This window comes from Saccostrea cucullata, unplaced genomic scaffold (genome assembly GCF_032062105.1).
Source record: "Saccostrea cucullata isolate Sc308-1 unplaced genomic scaffold, CSIRO_AGI_Scuc_v1 ctg2968, whole genome shotgun sequence".
In the NCBI taxonomy this organism is placed as follows: Eukaryota; Metazoa; Mollusca; class Bivalvia; order Ostreida; family Ostreidae; genus Saccostrea; species Saccostrea cuccullata.
In genome coordinates this window covers 18,040-31,515 of record NW_026934626.1, presented here as the reverse complement: position 1 = coordinate 31,515, position 13,476 = coordinate 18,040, and the positions used below count along the sequence as shown (strand labels likewise).

Here is a 13,476-nt window from a genome sequence, read left to right as displayed (position 1 = left end):
AGAATATTAAGCATAGTACTTGTGAAATCCCCATCTTCGCAATGAAAATTGATGGATAAGGGGAATGCTTATATACATTATAGCACTGGGTGTTGATCGTCTAAAAAATATAAGTACATGTCTGGGTTTTTTCTAGATCTGCTGAAATGATGACTTGATAGTTGATATTTGATATACCTTTCCTCTAACAATGGATATTGCGTCTCATCTGAAGAGTATATTTCAACTCTATTTGCTAATGAACTTATATAGTTACTGATCTCATGAGTGGCTTATTATATAATGGAAGTCTCAAGGAAGCCTAAATCATAAACTTTCGCTTGATAATTTAAATATGCTATTAATCCTATGCCACAGACACCAGACGTTACTTATTTTTCTTTAAATAAATAAAAAAAGCCTTACCGAAAAATAAACGTTTATTATTAGGTAGGGGTATATTTTTATGAATAGAAAAATAAGTAACGTCAATTGCCTGGGTCCACTGCACATATTTCATTTCAAATAATTTTTGGTAACTGGGAAATCTCTCAGAAAGAGATAAGCCTAATTTACTTCTAGTTTATTCTAATTATGTAAAAATGTTGGTCACAAGAAAATAACGTTAATTAATCTAGATTTCTTGCTCTCTGGCATATTAGTGCGCGACATAATTATCCTTACCCCGCGACTCCAGAGCAAACGATCTAACCATTGCGCCACGCGGGCGGCTTTATGATCAAGTCCTTTTTCTGCGACTCTAGAGCAAACGTTCTAACCACTACACCACGCAAGCGACGTTATGAACAAGTCCTACTCAGGACTCCAGAGCAAACGATCTAAGCACTGCGCCACGCGGGTGACGTTATGATCAAGTCCTTACTCCGCTACTCCAGAGCAAATCATCTAACCACTGCTTCACGCCGGCGACGTTATGATCAAGTCCTTACCCCACGACTCTAGGGCAAACGGTCTAAGCACTGCACCACGCGGGCGACGTAATGATCAAGTCCTTACTCCGTGACTCCAGACCAAACGATCTTACCACTGCGCCACGCGGGCGACTTTATGATCAACTCCTTTTTTCCGCTACTCTAGAGTAAACGTTCTAAGCACTGCGCCAGGCGGGCGACGTTATGATCAATATTTGTAAATGTAAATATTAAAAATTAATAACTATAATATGCCAAATAAGATTATTATTGAATGAAGGTATTTATTTTAAAAAATATAATGCAGATACATGTTCTGTGAAATAACTTCTTTTCAGTGAATGTGTTCAAATGTCTGACTCCCCCTTACCCCCCCCCCCTTCCGATTCAGGTCACTAAGAAGATATATCGCTGAGTGTTCAAAGCATGAGGGGTTAAGCCTTTGAGGACTGTGCACTGGTTTAGAAAATATAGTGTATTTATACTGATATTATAGTAACAAAATAAATGCTTTGGAGATGAGAAACTGAGTTTGAAAAAAATGAAAGTTATTTTCGTGACCACTGATGGTGATAAATCATTACGCTTCACATATAAAATGAACATCAGCTGCAAGATTTTCAGAGAAAAAAGTATTTATTTATCTATACATATGACCTTTATTGTCTTTAAACAGATTATGTATATATACGGTCCAACAACAAACCAAAAAATATGTGAAATCTTTCAATATTGTAGAAGGGGACCGGGGGGGGGGGGGGGTACTGAAATGCGTATAGCTTCAAAATGAATCCGATTACCTTACTTCATATTTTCACCATAGGTCACTTATAATGACTGGTACAGCGCATATTAGTTTTGGGAAAATTAATTGGGTAATTTTTTGTCTGGACGTTAAAAACTGCCATTGGGGTGAAAATATTACTGCAAATTTACAATTAATACTATCCCAAAAAACAATGTCATTACTACATCTATCAATAGTTTCCGAAACAATTTTTATTTTCAATAAATATAAAGGTTATTATTAAATATCTGCAGGAAATTATTAATTTATTTCAATTTTGTTGCGTACATGGCATTATTAAACATTCACCTCATAAATATCAAAAAATTAAAAAATGGTGGTTACCATGGCAACCATAACTTCCTTATAATCCCGATGACCATGGTTGATACTTTAATATAATGGTATCGTTGACATAAGGCACATTATATGTAAAAATGAGAAAAATTCATTGGGCGGGATTTTTTCACGGACCCTTGCAATCATTTCCTAAAGGTTCATTAACTTAGTTGTTCGGATAGTCACCGAATATTTCTCATGATCGAAAGTACATGTATATTAAATGTATATTATTTGTTGATTTCATTAAAACAGTATCCATTGAAAACAAAAAAATACCAGGTACTCAGCATTATTTTTAAAAATGTATAAGTGAGAATGAAAGGGATGTGGTAATTTAGTTACCAAAATATTCATCAAACTTTGACAGTAAGAAAGAAAAGAAATACTGAAAGCGCAGGTCTGCCTAAATTACAACTTATTTTTAACAGAAAACACTATGACTGGTAAAACCGGAGGATTGCAACCCACTCCCCAATCTATACATGTCTGTTGTTGTTGTTTTTTTTTTTATTTCTGACACTTCTTAAATTCTTACCCTATTTCATATTTCAAAATTCTTATTTTTCTATTTTTTAGTTCTCACTCTTTTTACGAAATAAGTCTGCATCCTTGCTGGACTTCACTGCTTTTCTATTCATCTACGTCATAGAATTGTATATTTCACGATTTTTTGTATATCATTTATGTATATGAATAGGTTTTATATCGTATCCCTATACAATAATTATTCTTAGCTTTTAACTTTTGGTGATCAAAACACCTGGCACTTTAACCAAGTTGTGTATAGACTAAAAACTTACTTCTTCTCGACATTCTTTGGACGAATATTTCAGCTTAAGTTTGGTCTTGACTAAGTCTCCGAAATTTTGTGAAGCGCAGCGTAGTTCAATTCTCGGGCCAGGTTACTGATTTAGTCCGTACTAATAAGCTTACCACCGTTAGCATTTTTTGAGAATCGAGCCCCAGGCGTCTTGATTTTGTGTCCAATTATCATCATGACATTGTGTAGCGCTATATCCTTTTTTACTGTGACTGTAGAACCATGTTGGGTATTTCCAACTAGGGGCTCTGCCATATCATTTTATTCAAAAACCTAGTTCGTTGACATGCTTTGTAAATTAAATCTTAATTTGTCGTACAAGGTCTACAAATCTTACATGTGTATAAATTATATACATTTACATTTTGTCATTTCGTGGAAATGTGTAGAGATGCTGGAAAATTTGATTACCTTTTAATATATGTATTTAATTGTATGTTCTGGGGGTACATTCTACATACATGAAGCTTGTAGGTAGATATGCCTAATGGTTTATATCATTTTGTGTTTTATAAACATTTTATTTAATTAACCTGCTTATATCTTCAATATTTACTGATAATTTTACAAAATTTCATTCAAAGAAACAGATTGTAGGTGTCTATCGCACCAATCAACATCATTTAGTGAGATAAGTAATTTATTCTAAAATGGTGCTTATACTGTTTGAATTATAATCATTAACAATGATAATTTAATTATGTTTCATGATACATTAATTAATTCTAGTTCTTGTGTCTGATCATCAACACAGTCTGTTTTAATGCTTCCTTTTCTTTCCATTGATACCATACCGGGTATTTCCAAGCTGACACAGCAGACTGTGCGTACTGTCCGTTAAGGTTAGCGAAGGCACAGCTGCTGTACCACCAGGCTCCGTGCCACTCTGTAGCACAGTTTCTACTCCAGATGTCATTATCCTGGTCCTTTGTTGTAAATTCATATCCATTGTTATAAGTCAAACTGTCACCTGTAACAGAGTATTGATAACCTTTAATTATCATGATATCAATTAAAGTAAAAAAAAAATGTACTCCTTATTTTCCTCTCTATTGAACAACTACATTATTTTTCTTATGTATCACACATTGTAGGACAGATCTTGTATCAAGCAATTCTGAAATATAGTTTCTTTTAGGTACATATACATGTATTTATAGAAAGCAACTACTATATATATATATGTATCTTTTCTTTTCCGTATGATATACAAAATCTTGACTGCTTTTCGTTTGCCTTAAGTGAAGGGGTTAATATAGCTGCACAATTTTACTCCTTCCCGATTTTTAGATCGGTTTTTCCTTTCTTCATATTATAAGAGAAACTAATTCAGTCAATCAAGGAGAGATGATACAAACTTTTTTTCAAAATGATAAAGAATCAGCAATATCATATAGACTGATTCTACTATTTTGTTTTCCCTGAAAAAAATTGACATGATTTTGGTTTACTTTTCTAAATTATATATTTAAGTTAATCTAAAATTTGTTTTCATCTGTACAGTACCCGCATCGTTATTCTTTACAAGTCCATCGTGTCCTATCGTGCGTGTATCCTATCGTATCGTGCGTGTATCCTATCGTATCGTGTTTTCCGTTTATCGTGTTTTGCGTTTTCTATCGTGCATGTTTTCCGTTTATCGTGTAGATAGTTTATCAGGTTCTATCGTGTATAGTGTTTTGCGTATATCGTGTATATTCGGAAATCCTCGCTTTTTTTCTTTACAACAGGAAGAAACTACCGAGGTATTCCGAGTTTCTTTTTCGTTTTGTTAACTAAAATAAGATTAGTTTAACAAAGAAAGAGAAAAGAAGGTTTTATCCCATAGTTTTTTATCATTAAAAGAAATATTAAAGCCTGGAAAGAAAAGAATAAATATATAAATAACATAATTAATAAATTAAATATTTAATAATTAATAAAATTAAGAAAATAATCATATCATAGTCAAGCAGAGAATCAAAATAAATTTTTGAAAATGAAATAATCGATACCCTGTTTCTTTTTTTAATTCATCGAATTGTATGATTTTTTGGTCAAAATTAAATTTTAAATAAGATTTTTTTTAAGAAGTCAGAGTTACTAAAGGATGATTTTCGGTAAGTCACGGTGTATACGTACCCCCCCCCCCCCCCCCCTAATAATTAGCTGTGGATTGATATGTATCTTTTTTAAATGCAATATTCATGTTGTAATGCTCGAAGTAATCTTTTTGACTATCTTTTTCGACTTGATTTAAACATCATACATGTACACCTACTGCTATGGGGCAATGAAAATCTCTCAATCGAAGTAAACAGTGACATTTTTGCCGCTGTTCATAAATTTATAAATGAATCCTGTAGATTTAGCTAGATATATTATTGAATCTTATTTGTACACGTTTCTGCTACTATTTTGCATGACAATTATTATGTGTTTTTTTAAGGAGAAGAACTGGTAAGTTGTTAGAACTTATTTCTTATCCTTTTGCTTGACAATAAAATATGTTCAAAACATATTCATTTACTTCCGATCAATCGTCTGGTACTATTAGGAATGTGTTTTCTCCTCTGACCTACATGTACGCACAATTATTTAAAATCTTGATTGAAACAAATAATGATAACAAAGCATTTAAGACATTGATCCAGATAACTTTAACAATGATTTTTAAAATTTATTTTTTTCACTATCTTACTAAATTCCTTTATATGTCTCAATTTAAAAAAAAATTAAAATTATAAAATGAAATGCATGAAAATGCTCTACCCGATTTATCACACCATGGCAGTTACTATAAAATAGAAGTTATCATTAATTTTATCTGGCATTATATAATCTAAAAATAATAAACAGTGAAAAAAAAACATGATTACTGTTAACAGCTTACCTTTTCGGCGTGGAAATAAACTGAAAATATAATGCACCTGAGTGTCAAATCGAAGAACATTCCTTGCCGTAAAACTGACAAGTATGTGTACCTCTCTAATCAGCACACTGCATTCCTGTGCGGTCAACAACCCCTCCCCCTTCTCCCCCATCCCCCTAAATGACAGCTAGGCCTGTGTGTGTTCTTCGTCAACAGACCTGAACTGCTCTCTCACCTTTTGTCAAACAGTATATATTTTCGGGATTCTGTTCATACCTTGTGTGAACTACATGTACACCCATAAAAGATTTTTTCCAAATCAAATATAAATTGTACAATTTATGGATTTGAAAAAAATCATTTCCTTGCTTAAATTCAAAAAAATATCTAATAGATCAATTTAATGCAACAAGTCCCTTAACTCAATCCGCTGATTTATTTGATTTGTACGATGTTTCCATACTGTTTATGAAATTAAGTCCTTTCATGAACTTTTTGAAAAAGAAATACTGCACTTATGGTACATGGACTTTCGGATCACCGGGTTTTCATCGGGTTACAGACAGAAGTAATTTAATGAAACAATTTCTTTGATCGTAGAAAAGATTAAAATAATTCTAACAGTCTAAACTATGAAAATTTGCTTGCATTCATTTTTTCCTCGATATTTTACTATTATAATAATTAACTATAATTATAAAAAAGAAGTTTGATTCCGCCGTGACCATGCATGCAAGACGAGTAAATGTATTTCACCCAATCAATTTATAGTATTAACCGATTTTATTCCATACGTATATAACTTTATTCAAGAAGTCAATATTATTTTTGGCTATTTGGTTAGATCATGTTTATCAAATTTGAAATTGCTTACGGACTTTCAACATCCCGCCCTTCGAATATGCCGTATATAAGATTACCGGGTAAGTCTAAAATAATTTTCAGGGCTTAATAATTATTCGCATTAGAAACAGTACATACAAAGTTTAATTTCAATAATTTATAATAGTTTAGTCGGAAAAGTCGCATTTCACCCTTTTATTATTTGTTTATATTTTTGTGTTTTGTATTATAAAGAAAAAAAAGTATTTTATCATTCAATGTTCGTTAATTAACACGAGGTTTTAAATATCTGATATATGAATGTTTACATGTACATAAGTGAGAACTTAGCGTAAAGGTACATGTACATGTGCATTTGTAGCAGATTCATATTCTATTGACACAGTTTACATGAATTAATGCAGAGCGCCACTTTATTAACAATTATTTAGATTTCTTTTCAGGAAATTATTTTTTTTTAACTATATAGTTCTTTAAAGCCGATTTCTTTGAACCTTTCTTTCGGCCGGTCCTTTACATGTATTTTCCCCCTAAGATTTTCAAATTTAATTGCGATTTTTGGATACAACGCAGATTCTAAGCTTTAGACATACATTTATTTAAATAGATATTTAATTTATTGCGTAAATTTCTTCCGTGAAATAATTTAGTACTTGTAGATAAATTTATTGGGTACAAACGTACTTTTTTTCTTAAATAATAAATATATTTATAGAGTTTAATAAATTTTAAAAAAAAAATACAGTCTCCATTTCATAATAATCCATTTTATCTTTGCCAAAAAAATTATATAAATAAGCAACTTTTGTAAAATAACCAGTCATCTCAATATTATTATTATAATAATTAAATGTACTTTATAATTTAGATTTGAAGCTTTGCAAGTATTTAAATTAAAATATTGCAGCAAACTAGACAAAATAATCTTTTCATCTTGTCAGAAAACGTTCCGCATTTTGAAACAATCCTATCAGGTTTTGCGTTTATCCTATCGTGAAGATCGTTTATCAGGTCTATCGTGTTTTGCGTGTATCGTGTTTTGCGTTTATCGTGTTTTGCGTTTATCCAATCGCGCGTGTATCCTGTCCTATCGTGCGTGTATCCTATCGTATCGTGCGTGTATCCTATCGTATCGTGTATCCTGTAAAGAATAACGATGCGGGTACTGTATGAGGGTTGTCCCAAAAAGTCGTAGACAATGATAATATCTTTTTTAACACGCAACCAATACTTACCAAATTTTGCATAGACATAATACATTCATTGTTCTTTAAAATTGTGAATTCTTAAATCTATACAATGTATCTTTCATATTAATCATATTGGGACGATTTATATGAAGGCTGATATGGTCTGTCGGCGCACGATCAAAATTCGGAATAATTTACGCATATAACTATTACATTAATTTTGTTTTTATTTCTTTGGTACTATGTAAAAGATTGAACTAAAATTTAAATCATTGAAACCAGAATCAAAATCTTAATAATATGTGAAAATTTCATATAAATAGCATTAGAAACAGATGACTGGTGGCATGATTTTCAAAGTGTTGTGCGAATTGAGATTGATGAGAATGACGTCATCGAACGCGTACCCGGCGCACGGAAATGTAATAAATTGTTTTTCGTATGTTTTATATTCATCTGAGACGGGGGAAAAGAGTACAAAAAGGACATTACACACTATATTTTGATTAAAAAAAGTTGTTTTTTTTAATAGTATGAGATTCAAACATAGCTTTTCCTCTATATCGAAAAAATAAATAGTTATTGCATGTAAAGTAGAGTACTGATTGTTTCATGCAGACATTTGCAGGGAACGTTCTGGACCATGAACTTCGTCAAACAAAGTGTATTCTCTGCTGCCTCAAATGTAAGGTGATCTTTCAACTAATTTAATTTTGACTAAAATTTGAATCTACTAAAGAAAACGGACAGTAGTGAATTCAAATTATTCCCGTAGTCAAGAGTGGTTTTCGCTATAAAAATATTTATTTTGATGTTAATAGCCTCATGTAAAGCAGTAAAAGGGACCATAACGTTATGATAGACGTAAATTACGCTTGCTTACGTGCGCCGATGTACACTTATATGGTTTCTTTATTTTTTCATAATTTTCTTATTAAATGTGATATCGTCATGAAACTAAAAAGACATGATCATAAAATGTTACTCTTTGCTATGACAAGAAAAGAAATTTGATTTAGCAAAGAGAAAATAAACTATGTTCCCTGTCTACGACTTTTGGGACAACCCTCTTAAACCTTTACCGAGTTTGTTCTGTTTTTATTTGTAAATTGTAATTTAAATGAAATAGTAATAATATTTTCCAAGTCTATTTCATTTTCCAGTTCTTAGGTGAAAAAATCCGAAGAGTTCTCCATTTTCTAACTTTGTGAAATAATATTAAAATGCCTTATGTATTCCTGTACGGGTGAATTGAACGATCAACCTATTTCTGTCACGTGGTCAAGCTGGCTTTCTCCAAGAATCACACAAGCTCAATACGTTTAATAAATTTATTTACAAAAAAAAAATAATAATAACAAAACCCTCACACCATCTACCGCACTCTGATCCACACACCTTACTCACTATTAAACAGTTAACAAAAAAAAACAATTATCTTGGTAACCAATTAACAATCAACCACACTTCTACCCCGGTTATATATCTCAGTTATCAATCATGAATCAATCAATCAATGTTTCAATTATTGCTAAACATATCCCAATGAGGTAATCGTCTCTGTACCATCGATCATCATCGTCATCATCATCATCAACGTATAAATAAAACCATCTCAGGTTTGCCACTAGTGTTCATCTAACGAACTATCACAACGTTACGTGGTTCGACTTATCTGTGTCTGTCCACCATCAGCGAGTCTTGATCACACACACAGCCTCCTTCGGGGCTGTAGTCCTGGAACCTTTCGCTGTGTCACCATGATCAGACGATCTCCTCAGTTTAGTGCATGTACCCAATATCCAGTACCAATATCTTCGACGCTACAATGATGCATATTAATAAGTCACATGTTTCACTACATATGTTTGGCAATACCACTATGTTTGGGAATTCATTCTCAATATAAAAATAATCAAAAAGAATTAAGTATTATGGTTACCAGTTTACAAAAGTCAAAACAAATTATTGTCAATATGGCGCACCTTACTTTCAACTTCCGGTCATTCACTTCCGCCCAGACATTTAAACCAAAATTTAAATGGACAAAATATTCTACACAAAGTAACAAAACTGAGTACAAGAAAATAGCGAACATTTAACAATGAGAACTTTAAACGTTATCGATATAATACAACAGCCACTCGAACACTCTCGCTAACCGTCACACCTGAGTCAACAGGTAAAATGGTGAGAGCTGGCCAAGTTCAGAAATAAGAACGAAGTTGTACTCAATAATAGATTTGCCTTTAAAATAAAAACTATATATAAAGCAAATAATATCATAAGTAATACTTACCACGGACCTATCTCCGTGCCAGTGTCAAAATATTGCATGTACTGCTGCTATGTACATATACTAGCTGCTTCGAATCAGAAACGTGTCTGCAGCTACGCTTCTCTGCCGGGAATGACCAGGCCTCAATTGTTCTGGTCGGCTAAGCTATTTTGCAAGGACTTATGGGTATAATAAGCATAGGGACAAAACGCGGGAAATACAAATTATATAACAAGTGCAATAGTGATTGTTACATACCTCCCCCCTTAATGAAAAAATGGTAACATTTTTTTTTTAAACAACAATCACTACCAACTTGCCCTAACAATTTTGAAATAACTTAACGTATTTACAAAATTCTGAATACAAACCTGACTAATTTCTCATTAGCTGATTATTGGCGACTAAGGTAATCTGCACCAACGTTTTGGCTTCCCTTTATAGCTTCCAGTCCTTCATTGAAACATACATCTGACACTGTTTCTGTCTGAGTATCTGTGGGTAACATCATTGAATTCTGCTCATCAAGTGTTCCCTCTTCACTGAAGTCAATAAGTGATATGGCGCAAGTTGTAAGAACTCCACAGTGTATTTCCTCACGAGGAATGTACTGTTTCAACAAATTGGCGTGAAGTGTCTTTAGTTTTCCTCTCATCTCAACTTTGTAATCCATATCGCCAACTTTCTCTACAACTTTATATGGTCCTCGCCATTGCATCAAGAGTTTATTTGACTTTGTCGGAAGTAGAACAAGTACTTGGTCACCAACTTTCATCCTACGATCTCTTGTTCTCTTATTGTAATGCTTTCTCTGAAGCTTCCTTGCTTTTTCCAATTGTTGATGAGCAATCTTACATGTCTCTTCAAGTTTCTCCTTTAAGTCTAGTATATATTGGTAATTAGTCTTCACCTCACTGTCTGGTATGTCTTTGGTCCACAGTTCCTTGAGTATCATCATCGGACCACGCACTGATCGGCCACAGAGTAGCTCAAAGGGTGAAAGTCCAAGGCTCTCTTGAGGTATCTCTCGATAGGCGAAAAGAAGTGCATTAAGGTACTTATCCCAGTCCCTTGGGCATTCAGCACACATGCGCTTGAGCATCTGCTTTAACGTACCGTTGAATTTTTCAACAAGGCCATTGCACATCGGATGATACGGCGTTGTAGTTAGGCGTTTGAGTGACAGCAATCTGCTTACTTCCTTCATAACCTCAGATGTAAACTGCGATCCTTGGTCTGTCAGCATTTCTGAAGGAACACCAACTCTGCTGAAAACATCTACAAGCGCCTCTGCAACTCGTTCCGTTTCTATTCCTTTAAGTGCCACAGCTTCTGGATACCTGGTCGCATAGTCTATGATAGTGAGGATGTGAGGGTGTGGGTTATACACCCTGATGAACTTACAAAAATCAAAAGAAGAACTTTAAAATTTTAACAAAATTTAATAATAAAATTAAAGAACAAAATAAACAGAAATTTTAACAAAGAAAATTAACCGAAAAATGTACAAAAATAAAATGAATTGAAAATGTCTTTGTTAATTGGTCCTGGTCCACGTCAGTCAGCGCGCATGTCCCTTGGTTTGAATTGGTCCCGTTTGCCCTGGTCCTTCCGGAAGTGCGGAAATCCTCTGAGAACCGATTTTTCCAGTTTCCTATTAGTATGGCTACACGGAACAATGTTAATTAATAACGGGATGCATGACACACTGGGTTCCTCTCGGGTTCCAGAGACAATGGTCCGACGCCAGGCTCAACACTTTGAAATGTCTTTCAATGAAACTAAATATTCAGAATTATTTCCAAATTCACAATAGTTATAATTCTCAAACTTTCACAATGTTTCGTTCATATAATAACTTTAACTCAGATAATGAAATGTTCAATGAGGGTCACCGCCCGATGATATACTAGTAACTCACAGAACTGGTTTTAGAGATGTGTCGTACGGGCCGCCATAGTTCACTCACACGCTACGGTCTCTGTCACACACCATAACATGGAAATGGCTACTCTCAAATAAAGAATTTCAGTACCCGATAGTTTACATACTCTGTAACATTCTGTAGAGAGACTTTAGGCATGAAAATAAGGCATAAGACCCATGTGGTTTTCTATGGACAGGCCCCCTGGTAGCACTAGACGAACACGTCTATCGGCTGATGTTTTTCCCGGGTACTACCCAGAGCACGCTTTAACCTTACTATTTAAAGTAAAACTAGGGGCTCCCCACAGGGCTGCTATGTTACTATGGGAACTAAAGGAATTTAAGGGCTCCCCACAGGATTATTAAACAAGTTACCGGAAGGGTGAACCAAGGGGATTTATTTACAATATAATGAAGAATTTCAGTTTGTTACAGAGGATATATCGATTCCCTCTGTCTGTAACTGGCTGAAGCGGACCAACAATATCCACAGGTATGCGTTGAAATGGTTCTGATATCATGGGCATTTGTCCAAGAGGAACTGCAGGTACTCTTCCCTTAGGTATTGTTCGTTGGCATACGTCACACGAACGACAAAATCGCCTGACATCTGCTTGTACTCCTAGCCAAAAGAATTCTGCTAGTATTCTATCTGTAGTCTTCTTAACACCCAAATGTCCTGCCATAAGACATTCATGAGCCATCTTCATAACCATTGGTCTATACTTCTTCGGAACCATCAACTGTCGATACGTCTTTCCATTTGACACCTTTGGACTACTGAATTCTCTGTAGAGTAATTGCTTCCGTATAAACATCCTGGTTGAACCTCCATCACCGAGCTCCTTTACTGTCCCTTGTTTAGCAATGTCCAAACTCTTGCTTAGCGAATCGTCTTTCGTCTGTTCACTTAACATCTCATCACGTGACACATCTTGAAGAGTTTCAGGAACCCTCAATGGTTTATAAGGCAACTGCTTCTTCTTCAGTTGACTGCGTGTCTCAACAGCAAATGAAGGTTTAGAAGTTTTCATCCAATGAATATCCGGGTTGTCTGGTTTCCAAACACCATCAAAATTCCCAAGAATCAGATCAAACATCGGTGTTTCAGAGCATGAGACTTCAATTGTTCCAGTAAAATACGGTGTGTCAACTTCAACTATCGCAACATCTGCATCTACTACGCTTCCGTCAGCAAGCATGCATTTGTGAGTTTTTCCAGTCAGTTGGTTTGACGTCACCAGACTTTTCCGAATCACCGCACCATGACATCCGGTATCTCTTAACACTGTCACAAGTTTATCGCCAACACATCCTTTCACAACTGGCATCACTCCACCATCAACTGAATTAATGTCACTTTGCGGCTTATGTGCACCAACATGAGAAGAGTCATGTTCTTTTCCTTGTGAAAAGCGACGTCCATTTTTGTTGAATCCTTGTTGCGGTTTCTGTGGTCTATCAGATTTTCCTGTGTGTTTGTCTTAATTGCTGAGGACTTCCTCGAAGGGCAATCAAACTGCTTGTG

General features: G+C 34.4%; 1 protein-coding gene across 1 annotated transcript in view; it reads right to left on the bottom strand.

Moving 5' to 3' along the window:
* Positions 1–13,476, bottom strand: part of LOC134241069 (fibroleukin-like) — a gene marked incomplete at its 3' end in the record, with an annotated part of 41,995 nt that overhangs the window by 11,923 nt on the left and 16,596 nt on the right. The window contains exon 4 of the mRNA XM_062723160.1: positions 3,588–3,830. Within this exon, the coding sequence (XP_062579144.1) occupies positions 3,588–3,830 (243 nt within the window). The remainder of the gene's footprint in view (positions 1–3,587; positions 3,831–13,476) is intronic.